Consider the following 13,231-nt stretch of genomic DNA (forward strand, 5'->3'; position numbering starts at 1 on the left):
ACGATCAACAAACAATTATATAAGATCAGAGGCTGACGGTACTCTAACACGAACTTGAGGAAGGAATGGGGACTTCGATTCCGATGCCTCCCCCTCCTTCGTGTGGTGCGATCGTCCAGGGACTTTCAATACTAACATAGAAAGTCCCTGGATTGTCACACTCTCTGTACTTTTAAAACTAATGAGGGTCTGCCTTTGGACAGTTGAAAGACCAAATGTATGTCTCTTCTCTAACATAGTACCCTCATTTTCTGTGGCACTTCAAGTTTCCCGTTTAATGACATTGCCTTTTTGGATCAACCATTTGTTCTCGCCATGAATATGCATGAACTATTTGCCACTGGACGTTATAGAAGCATCAATCAATCAATCAACTTTAGAAACCGAACTCCGTCGTTCTGTAGTAAAATTTCAATTGTAAATTATTATTTAGTAGTTAAACAACAGTAAAAAAATATGTTAATCGTAACATATTTACTTCGCTCCTGTAAAGGGAATCTGTTTCAGTAACAAAGAGATCACTATACATATTTGTTACGGCGATTAATTGCCAAACTGCTATATATAAATAGAAAGGAATATGGTAGACGTAAAAAGAAAATACTTGATGTGAAAACTAAATTTTGCATTTCATGAAATTTAAGTAAAAAGAACACACTATCAATTGATAAAGGAAGTAATACACCGAAAGGAAAAGGTAAACAAACCAAAAAAAGACTGAGTTACGTAATTTTCAATATTGAATGATGGAAATTCTGTCTAGTTCTTTAAAAACCACGAGAATCAGACTTGGAAGGACAAGGAATATTGTATTAATAAATAGTATACGGCCTTTTAGAAATGTATATAGTTCAATTTTTTTCCAATAGATGACATCACACATTGACAATGATATGCTATAATTTGATGATTGCTTATTTATTCAGTTTCGTTCCTTAACGTCCAGTGGCAAATTTAATATGTCATGCACAACATCATAGCTGATTTGATTCAAATATAAGTATCATGAAAGTAATAAATTACGCGTCTCTGTTTGAAATTAGAAATGTGTAAAATAATTACTAATTTATCTGAATCAGAGAAATTTATGTCTTTGTTTGAATTAACAAATATCTTGAGTTTTTTAATAAATAAGTAGAAAATCTTTTCAAATATGTTATATATGGTAGTACAAAGACTTCATATCAGCTTGTGTCAAAAGAAAGTATTGTTTGAATATAAATACAATTGGATATATATCGGGTGTGGGTTGAATCGGGAAATGATTCCTTGTACTCAAAGGACATTAGTACACCGACACTCCTTCGTCCGCGGACAAATGTATTATAAAGATAATGATTGAATTCATTCAAATATAGCTTGAACAGGGCAAACGTATAGAGTTTATTCCAACCAACCATAACATGACTCAATATATTAAAAAAAGTGAAGCTTGCTGCTTTTGACATCAAAGAAACAGTAGAGCTAAAGATTTGGGTCTCTTGTCAATCAAAAATTATTAACTGTGTCTTGATTTTCTTTATATTGTGTACTACTTCGCACTGTTACATTTCACAGCCTTAAAAAAATTGAAATACACATTAGATTTTATGTTATAGAATCAATCTTCCTTTTTATGAATATCATGTTTAAAAGATTTTCTTTTGTTTTCTCTTACGTAATAAGATAAATTGATATGTTGTATTATAAAGTTAAAGTAAAATAGTAAACAATATACATTTACATGCAATAGCATGACAAATATGTTTACTTTTGTTGTTTACTTTTCCAATCTTTTCCCATCTGTTTATGCAGCCTCAACTTTTAGAAATCTGATACTTCAGGTTTGTTTATACAAATACATGTAGTTTAAAAACAGCATTGAAATATCATCATCAAAGAACATTACAGAAATCTGATAAGTCAGTGTTGATGATACAAATACATGCAGTTTAAAAACAGCATTGACATCTCGAAGAACATTACACTAGTTGCCACTCGGTTCTTCGGTGAAACTTAATATAATTTCATTATCCTAATGAACAGTCATACATTCTACCATAAAAAGGATATAGAATATGACTTTCAGAAATTATCGATTAAAGAAACATTGTGGTGAACAGTTCATTGTCTTTGTCACGATCATTTCAGATTCAGTAAAATTTTAATTTTCAATGGTATATATTTTCTGTTTGTAAATTGTAAACCATATATGATATAATGATACTTTAAATTAAATAAATCAACATTCTCGTCACGAAGAATAATTATATTTAATTTAAGATTCACCCGGAAATGTCATGTGCCATCGAGCATGACGGGTATTGGTAATGTTCTATACAAGGCCATAGTCTGGGTCTACAAAATCAACTATAACCCCGTTTAATGATCCTTATAGAAAAGTTCAATAGATATAGGGCAGACAGGGTAAATTCTAAATCACGTAAATGCTAAATTGTATCCGTTGTCGTTATGAAGACTCGATTTTTACATGTTTAGTTATTGAATTGTATATAAGAGGAAAATCGAACTCCAACATTTTATACGGAATCATTAAGTTTCTGTCGCGCAATACTTCATGTAACGAATGTCGGTCTGTATATAGAACAATGTCGGTTTTCTTTTGTCTTTTTGGTATCGTTCGTTTGCTGTCTTTTTTTACTACTGCCCCGTGACGTCGTCTTTTATCAATGTTTTACTTTTTTTGCAAATGGGAACCATAGATCGGATAGATGGTCAGGTCTAGATAATGACTAGCAGTTTTAATCTACCATTTTAAAAGGCAATTCAGTACTTTTGTTTGAAAAGGTTAACACAATTGGAACAACAAGATAAAAATAAGTATAGAACAATTCGTGGCGTGTAAAATGTGAAGTCAATCTCGTATTTGAACCATAAGTAGCATGAAAGATGTGAAGTCGTTCCTGTAGTAGCATGGAAAATGTGAATCAGTTCCTATATTTGAACCATAAGTAATTAACATGTACAATGTGAAGTCATTCCCGCTGTATTTGAACCATATGTATAGCACTTGCGATCGACATTGAATAAATACTTCGTCAGTCTAAAAAAAATAGGTCTTAATCGAGAAATGATCATGTGCGTTTAACAATTCGATCCCATGAAAACATTTTAAAGTTTATAAATGTGTGTAATATATTAAATGGCGGCATATTTTTGTGCTGCAGGTCGCTTCGATAAAATATCCATGGAAATGATTTGCGCAAAGCGCATTGTTTATATATTTCATACTACGCGAATACTTTAGATAGAAAACATTGGAGGGTTAATTTATAGTATTTGTATACGAATAAACTAAGTCAGCAGACGTTATAAATCAGTGTTGGAAGTAAATTTCTTTCATTTAAGGGGCCCAGGAAATGTTACCTTCTCTGTTTAATATTTTTCGTAAGTACCAATCCCGAACATGAATAAACCTCTCGGTCCCATATTTATACGAACCGCATTGTAAACATTAAACATGTCCAACAGGCGGTCATAAATTCACCTAAATAAACACTATGTATAGTGCATACTCGAATTTTATCGAATTTTTCAGTTTGGAAATGAAGTTGTATGTCATTGACAAAGTTAAATTGTATGTTCAAGATCATTTGAAGGTTGTGCAAAACCACAAGGTACAATAAATATTCTTCAGTGCACGCTTATTATAATGTTACCTAATTTGTAAAACTGGCCGTCGGCAGTATGTCAAAACGTCTATGTACAAAAGGTGTGATAACTTCTAAATAATCACGAAAAAATAAATAAAAACACATATTTCTTGAATCATTATTGTTCGAAGCTTGAACTTCTGCTTTTCAATGGATCGTTATCTTCTAATAGGGTTTCGGTGTGAGCCAAAGCTCCGTGTTGAAGGGCGTACCTTGACCTATAATGGTTTACTTTTATAAATTGTTACTTGGATGTCAAGTTGTCTCATTGGCACTCATACCACATCTTCCTATATGGCTGTTTATCTAGATTTTCACTGTGTTAAAGGGGAGTTCTAGGATTGCATCGCTTTATTAAAGTAGAAGATGTCGGATGATTGCCAATGAGACACATGTACAATGTATCCACATGAGACCATTGAAAGGACGTTGATGTCGTGCTTGGTGTCGGTGTTAGCTTTGTTTAGTTCTGAAAAGGATGTAGTACATTTGGTCTACATCTTTATCATCATATGGGTAGTTACTTGGTACCCCAATAAACACAATTCAAGGCGCACGAATAGAAAATGATGCCGTTATAAATATCATGGCTTCGTATTCGTCTTGTCCAAGATCTCCCCCTATAGGAATAGTTATTGAGATTAACTTTTGTTAAAAAAAAAAATGTTTGTTAAATAAAACAAATGGATATTTATTCATATGCTCCCATGGACATACCAGCTGATACAGACAAGGAAATAATCTCTTTTGTAATAATTTTGGTTCTTTCTACCGCAAGGACGTAGGAAATCCCGGTTTGAAAGTATTATGTATACACGTTCTCGGGTTGGAAGGGGTCTATCACACACGGACATGGATTCTTGCACTAAAAATATTTTTTTTTATAGTATCCCCTCTGATTATATTGGTAAATTTAACTTAGGAATAGTAGATCAGGGCATTTCTGTATGAAGGTATACACAAACGTCAGGTTGGAAGGGGTCTACCGTCTACCATAATATATACAAACGTCAGGCCTCACGGTCATAAAACTTTCGAGCATGATTTTTGTACTAAGACTCGGAAAATCAACCAATCAAACTGCTGGATTTCATGTTTGGAGCATGATTTTTGTGATCAGAGAACTGAGCAAAGTTTTATGCCTTCAAGGCCAGGTTAGAAGGGGTCCGCTACCATTTGAATGATCTCTTTAGTTTCTCTTTCGGTCATATTGGTAAATATAACCTAGGATAAGTATATCAGGGAGGAGAATTACCATATGAAAGTATACAGACATGAGCTTGGAATTATTGGTCTACAAGACTGTCAAGACAGGGACTCAGTGATCAATAGATGAGCGAAAACTTAACCGGTCTGTAGTTAAAATAATAAGTCCTCGTTTGAATCGATTAAAATTTGTCCGATGATTTCGTAACTTTTTATAGCTGACTTTGCGATATTGGTTTTGCTCATTGTCGAAGGCCGAATGCGGATAACCTATAGTTGTTAACCTCTATGTCATTTAGTGTCCAGTGGAGATCGAGTTCTCTCATTGGCAATCATACCACATCTTCTTATTCCTATATTTACATTGTAAATTGAGAACTCGTTATTATGAACAGATAATCTATTATCTTCAGAATATATATATTGATCAAGTTTTCGCATTGTACTTATTATCAATAACCTTAATCCTGTAATACAGATATACAGTCTCCATAACAACCATGCAGTTAGTATCACGGTCAGTAGGTGTGTGTTTTAGTTTTTTTTGTATTTTGTTAGTTTGTTTGTTGTTGTTAAATAGTGCCATTTGAATATTGTGTAAGACGTTAAACACCCTCACTATCCACTGCTACTGTCAATAATACCTCGATGATCTCTCGTGGAAAGATTGACATTGCTGTCTGAAAGATGTAATATACCACACAGATTTAAGATATCACAATTTGTATTGTATCGAAGATGCTTTGAACAACTTGACATGCATTAAATATTTGCCACTGACTCGGCAACCACCAATCAGACATGATTACCAGAAGATTGAAATACCACAGCGGCTCAGTTACAATAAACTTCTCTGTTTCATATTTCCTAGTCTCATAGGATAACAAAAATCATAATGTATGTCCCAATTCAGGAGCCTATATGGTGCATGGTTGTCGCAGCATGACAGTGGTTGCTGTCTGTTATATTTATATTTATTTCAGTTTTAGGGGGGGGGGGGGGGGCAATACATCAGGCAGTTGGTTCAGATGATTCGCTTTATTGTTTCATATTTTGTCATATCGGGATATATTGTTTTTAAACAGACAGTCGACTTATGGTACAGTGTAGTATATTGGGAAATCATGATTTTTCTTTAAGAATTCCAGGTTCTCTTGAAAGAGGAGAGATCAACAGAAACTAACAGGAAGTCAAAAATTTCTACTCCCTGGTCTGCTTTAAAGTAAAATTGGAATTCTTACTTTATCTTTACAGTATAACGGATACAAACATTTTCAGTTCATGCATCTTTCTTTAATTTTTTACATTATAAATGTACGGAATCGGGAGCATGCTTTTCCCGTCATTTGGTCAATTTAAAATATAAAAATGTAAACATCCGGAATGAATCTAGCGGGAACGAAACACGTGTTTGAAATTATCAGGTTTCAAAACAAACAAAGATACAATGTACATTGATGATTTATCATTGCAGCCATAAGGGTTTCTTGCAAATCAGTAAATATAAGGCAGGACAATTCAATTTAGATGGTGGGATTTTAGACTCAGTATGACATATTTGACAAGCCTGACAAGGTACATGTACCTGGTTGTGTTTTTAACAGTTTTAAAATCATTTTAGATGCAGACTTGATCAATTGATACACATTGCCACATTAAAAAGTCACTGATTCATTCACACATCTTTTTTTTTCAATCTACTTAGTGATTGTTATATAAAGCATGACTCTTATAAAGGCGTTAATCACACGTTTCAATTATCTGCATGTATGTCATTTATGTACACCATTCAAGATTTTGATGGACCCTCAAGGGGTATATACATGTACCTGTATACTCAAAATACAACGTGCAATTATACAAGTTGTACAAATTATAAATCAAAATTGAATAAGTGTACCTTAGAGGCAAGTAAATAAGTACACACTACAAACAAAGACTAGATGAATAGTAAATTAGTCACAAACACATGCATAACATGAGCAAGTTAAATCTTTATTTTCAGTTTAAATGTTTTATTAAAATGTTTAAACTAAAATGACCAAAATGAAAAATATAAAAATGAAAGGAAAGAACAGAAAATGAAAACAATAAATGTTGGAACTGCCTTTCTTTCTTTTAAATAAGTTTTTTTAACTCCCAGAACATGCAGAATATATTATTATATTTGTCAATTTTGACTTTCCAAATTATACTATTGTTGATCTTCTATAATACATGTAAGTGGAAGTGTTAAAGGTAGAGGGGGGTTAGGAGGGATCCTGATCCCGAAATCCTGGGCTTAAAAACACAAAATCCTGAGGTCCCAAATTTAAAAAAAATAAAATCCTGACATCCTTAAGTTAAAAAAAAAAGAATTCCTGGATCCCGAAAGGGTCAATCCCAAAATCCTGAGTATAAAAACAACCGATCCCGGAGTCCTGATAAAGGTCCTCAAGGTACATATACAATCACTTGAGGGTTAAAGTAGGAAAAACTTTAAAATCTTAATTGTTATTTTAAACCAAAACTTTGAAGAAGAAAAAAAAAATAAGAGTGAAAAACAATAATCATTTGTATCTATATATGATATAATACATTGTGCATGTATTTATATAATTAAAAATGATTACAGCATGATAAGAGTGGCCCGTCTAAGTTCAGTCAGCAGGCCCCCATTTTAAAAAGTTCTGGCTCTGCCTCCGGATTATGATGAATATTTGAATCAGGAAACTGTTATAATTAGTGAAGGCAAAAAAATAAATACATGTGTTTCCGCTAACAATGAAAAAAATAGGGTAGGTAGGTCGGCAATATCATTTAATTTACAAACATTTATTAGCTGGTTACTAGGAAGGAATCAGTCTGACTTAACATGTACAATGATGTACAGTGCTTATTCAAAAGTGGCTTAAAAAGTGTTGGTCATGTTAGTGAAGGCACTAGAAATACATGTAAGGGTAGCAGAAACATACATATTAGGATTTTTTTACCCATATGTACATGTACAATGTAACCTTATAAATACAGACTCCAAAAGTTAATGACTTATTAGTTGTGATTTACTTAGAAAACATAAGAACATACATGTATATAGGAAAGTACTTCTGAAATCTCTTTAAAATTAAATAATAAGCACTAGAATTTAAGAAAGGAATAAAGTCATGTACATGTAAAAGCAGATGTGAGGAAAACACAAATGTAAGATCCCCTTGTTCTTTTTTTTGTTGGATTATCTAAAGCTTGATTCGTTTGTAAATGTAAGTGGTAGATAGTAAATATTTTATACATGTTTCATGGAAAAGGCCAATTCAAAGAGCAGATTAGGAAACATCTAGATTTATCCTTAAAACTAATAAAAGAGATCTAAAAGCCCATTAAATAGCAAATTTACTAACAGTTTCAACTAGACTTAGCCAAAGATGTATGCATTTTTAAAACAATTAACTTCTGGGCAAACAGGCAAAGGAGAGGTTCCTGGATGTAAAAGGGCATTTTTTTTATGTGACCATGAAGATTTTTTTTATAGCCTGTTTATGCTTTAAAGTTTAACTAAAAGCTGAAAACATTAGTTATACAAGAATATAAAGAGATAGTAGCATGAGATGAAATTCATGATAATATTGCAAGTACATTAAGTAACAATACTGCCAGTACCATGCACATATATGAATACAGTCAGGGGTACTACTTGTACAAGTTATTTTTATTTACTTGAAGAAGTAAAAAAAATTATACACATATAAGTAAATAAATAATGTTTGAATAATCTCCCCTTAATTTTCTAAAGTAAATTTTTCTTCCATGGGGGCTTGTAAATGAGCAGTGTTCTGAAGATAACAGACAAATGGGATTTTCATTGTCCATGAAATAACACTTAAATCATACCTGTCAACTCACCCGTTTTTTGCGGGTGACACCCGTTATTTTCACCTCTCACCCGGGAGTTTTTCTTTACCCGGCGGGTCCCGGGAATTTCTAACATTACCCGTTTCACCCGGATTTCTGACCGGAATTGTTTCCGGTATTTAGAAGTAATACGACCTTCGGTTTTATCGGTCTTTTTCAATGTAACCAAAAGTCAAAATGTAGGACTGTTTACCTGAGCTACGTAACGATATTTTCAACAAGCTACAAGATGAGTTCAGTGACTATCAGTTGACCCCATTAGATTAACTTCCACTTTGCACTTCCCCTGAAACTGACATTGGTACATGTTGGGGAGAAATGTCCAAGTTGCATGACATTTTTCTTAACAAGCCAAGATTTTTTGTTTTGTCAAAACTTGCTAAAACATTACTGGTTTTGCCAAACAGCAATGCAGACAGTGAGAGGGCATTTTCTTTAGTAAAGAAAATAGCTTCAGAGTTTAGGGCTGATCTTAATAAGGATACATTGTGTGCTCTTCTTTCTTGTAAAATGAATACACACAAGGCCGTAACTACCCTTGAGGCAAGTGAGGCAATTGCCTCACTAAAATTTTGACACTGATAATTTTCTTATAAATAATATATATACATATAATAGTCAATTGTTGTTGTCTCAACCTTTATTTCTATAACTTGTCATCATTCCTTTTAAACTCTTCTTTTTGGATTTAACCAGCATCTCAACGGGTGATGTTTCTCGATAACATTAACCTAGTAACGATAATCATCATGTATTTCTAGTTGAAAACTGGCTCTTGCAGAAAAAGGAAAAGCAACATTGAAGGTAAAGAAGGAATCATTCTAGTAAACTATTTTTTTGTGAACAGAGTCTGAGTATTGCATATAACTTCATTAGAACAATCCAAAAACGATAAGTAGACTGACAAATCAAGTACTGGTCTTCGTAAAGGGGCAGTCCTGTCTGCGTATTCATTTCTCTGTTTCACCAACTTTTGACAAATCAAGTACTAGGCATCGCAAGGGGCAGTCCTGTCTGCGTATTCATTTTACAAACTTTAATCTTTCTCTTTACAGATAAATAAAATATAAATAATATGAAACATGCATGGATTAATGTTTATCCATGTTTTTTTAAACTTAAAAATTGAATAAATATCCCACATTCCAATTTGATATTATTGAGAAATGGTAGAACCTTTAACACAGAATTTTGTCTTTACTTATTCGGGACTACAGAATTTCGTTTCTTTATATTCGGGGTTTCGGAATCGACACCCTAACCCCTAAATTTATAGATTCTGGAACTAAAATACCACCAACTATTTCCAGAAATAATTTGAATTAACGGACCTATATGTAAACTTCAATAATCCATTCCAATTCCCCTGTACCCATATCATATATACTTACTCTATAGATAATATCATATACATGTATTTTATCTCATTCTGTCCCTAGTTTGTTTACTCTTTGTCAGCATAAAAGCGAGTTTAATATTTTGTAACTGCGACTGTATGGTGGTGCTTACAGGAAAGCTTAATTCCCTTTTGCAAACAAAACTTACTACCGATGATGCTACCGAATTGCTGATTGAGAAGGAATTGGAAGAAGACATTGATCATTGTGTTGATGATAACGTGCTTCCTTTAGAAACACAGACTGCCCTGAAATGGTTGATAACTTGGAAAAGAGCATGCATGAGTGTCGAGAGATTGTGTGGTCTTGCCATGCTCCATGTTCATCTCTCACGATAAGGATATCAGTAGATCAAATTATGAAACGATTTGACTGAACCGGCCATTGAAAAATTTGGCAAACTCTACTGAAGTTTGTTCTATGTTCTGGCAGAGGACTCAAATCAGTGATATTTGGATGATTATCTTACTTGTAAATTGAAATAGAGTTGTTCAAATTTGGTGTCAGTAAAAGTCTTAAAATAGGAAAAACTTATATAAAAAGTGTCCAAATTCAAAACATTATCAAACTCTCTTAAAATGCCTAGAATGCAGGATTTTGCACCATTCATTTCATACTCTCCAAAAAAAAATTTCGCCTTGCTTCGCTCGGCTCAATTATTTTGCCTCACTAAAATAAGATGCCTAGTTACGGCCTTGACACATTTGCATTGCTATGAACTGAAACCAAGTGCAGTTCTTTTAAAGAATGCCAAGTCTGCTACTATGGAATATAACCATAGTCTGAAATAAACTTGTATGCATGTTCTAACTGTTTCATATACATATTGACTATATAAATTATATGTAAACATGTTTTTGTTCTTCAATTGAGCCCGCAAAATGTCGTACGCGTTATGACCTGAGATTTTTTTCTCAATGCAGGTCATGACCTGACTTTTCATTTTCAGAGGTTGACAGGTATGACTTAAATGGTTAGTAAAGACATCTGCAAAAGGCAGATAATTTAAAATTCTATTAGAGCAAAGAAATCATAAGAATTCAATAAAAGAAGATAAGATGACTTTTTTACTTCTACAAGTAAAAAAATCTGAATGTCCAAGGGACATAACTCGGCCAATATTTTTTTCACCTATACAAGTAAATAAAATTCACTTGTATAAGTACATTGTATCCTACAAATTTACTTATATAAGTATATTAATATTACATCTTCAAGTAATTAAAAATAACTTGTACAAGTAGTACCCCTGACTGGAATATAGTGACATGTAAATTTGAAAACTTAAAACATCTTAAAACAACATACATGTATGCAAATGTTTCCACTGTTGAAAAAAGTATAAAAAAAGTTTCTAGGGTGTTGCCATTTTCATCTTACATGTCTTACATATATATACACAATTTTTTATACAAAGGCAATCAAAATCTAATTCATGTAATTGTATTGTAATTAATTACATTAATAAAAAATAATGTATTTAAAATGTGATTATTTCAGACAAGTAATATATCATGGTCAATTGCCCGAAGTTATTAAAACAGTTAATGTCAAAACTCTGATTTATTTAACGTTATACAAGTACTTCAATATATTTTGTTACATAATTATCTGTTGTTCAGAATAAATTGTGAATATATTGATCCAAATTTCACTCATAATTGTAAATTCCCGACTTGGATGAATCACTGCTAAAGTTACATGTACATGTATGTATTTATATATATTATTCTGTATAGTTTTCTACGTTTTTTTTTTTATTGCAAAGTTGAAATTTTAAAACTTTAGAGGAAGTTTTAGTTACATGTACTTTGTTGCTTTAATATCTTTTATTACAAAATATATTACTACTCTTGACTGTTACATCATTAGTTACATATCATTATGTGGTTCAGATCCTCCCGACCCCTTAATTCAAAAATGTACCAGATTAGATCTAGATCATCCCTGATTTTTCATGTTGTTCAATCTCTTTGTCATGTTAATGTTTTGTGATGTATGTTTATCTTTTTCTTCTGACCATGGTGACACTGTGACCAGGTATTACATGTATTTGTATCTGTCTTTTTGTGTCTTTGTTTGTCCCCTTTGAACATGCAAATGAAGTTCTTGGTTATTTTTGTGTGTGTACTGCATGAATTGTCTTTGACACTTTCATGTTACCTCTGCTGAATATAATAAAACTGAATTTTACTTTATATAAAGATCTGTAAGAATAAGTTACAAGATATCATCATGATCACGTGGGACAATATAAATTATAAGTTAAAAGAAATACAGAAAATACCATTGTTCAAAAGAAAATGATGAAAAACCAACTTCAACAAAACACTTCTTAGAAAACTAAGACTAAGCTAACTTCGTCTCATTGGCACTTATTAGGAATTCTTGAGAAAATGATTGCTAAATCCTGAATTCCTTTCCTTTAAAAATAATGTGTCCCCTCCAGAATCACAATATCATTTCTTTAAGCAATGGATTTTGTTTTCAATTTCTCCTGAAAGGATAAGCAGATCCAGTCCTGTTGCTTATTACAAGAAAACATTTGATCATCTTGATGAGTGACAATCAGTAAAGAAACATTCTTTTTCATGTATCTTTGCAGGTATTATAGTTCCTGAGGCTATAGTAGGACTTTAGTCCAAACAGCACCTCTGATCACAATGGCTGACCCACCCGAGCAAGTAGAAACTGGGGTCATCAAAGATCATCGTCTGCATCTTGGAGATGAGGACTATCACGCAGAAGAATGTAAGTTTTAGTTCATTTTAAAATTATTATTATGATACATAGATAGAGGAAGATGTGGTAATTGAGTGTCAATGAGACAACTCTCCATCCATGTGACAATTTATAAAAAGTAAATCATTATTGGTCAAAGTACGGCCTTCTACTATAGCCTTGGCTCACACCAGACAGCAAGCTATAAAGGGCACCAAAAAATTACTAGTGTATAACCATTCAAACGGGAAAACACTTATGAACTACATAGGCAGACGACAACCACAGTGCAGTGTATCATGTGTATACAATGTGTATATTAATGTACTATACATAGTATTTTTAACAGCACATCATGTAATATTG

General features: G+C 32.6%; 1 protein-coding gene across 5 annotated transcripts in view; it reads left to right on the forward strand.

The window, feature by feature from the left end:
- LOC134695156 (electroneutral sodium bicarbonate exchanger 1-like) overlaps positions 1-13,231 on the forward strand; it is a 50,153-nt gene that overhangs the window by 627 nt on the left and 36,295 nt on the right. For 2 of the 5 annotated variants that reach the window (XM_063556355.1, XM_063556359.1), the window contains exons 1-2: positions 11,711-11,853; positions 12,750-12,895. In XM_063556355.1, coding sequence (XP_063412425.1) covers positions 12,808-12,895 — 88 coding nt within the window. In that variant the 5' untranslated portion in view covers positions 11,711-11,853; positions 12,750-12,807. Of the gene's footprint in view, positions 1-6,244; positions 6,435-11,710; positions 11,854-12,749; positions 12,896-13,231 lie in introns of those variants that run through there. The other 3 variants (XM_063556356.1, XM_063556358.1, XM_063556357.1) reach the window with 2 other exon arrangements.

This window comes from Mytilus trossulus, chromosome 13, assembly GCF_036588685.1.
Source record: "Mytilus trossulus isolate FHL-02 chromosome 13, PNRI_Mtr1.1.1.hap1, whole genome shotgun sequence".
In the NCBI taxonomy this organism is placed as follows: Eukaryota; Metazoa; Mollusca; class Bivalvia; order Mytilida; family Mytilidae; genus Mytilus; species Mytilus trossulus.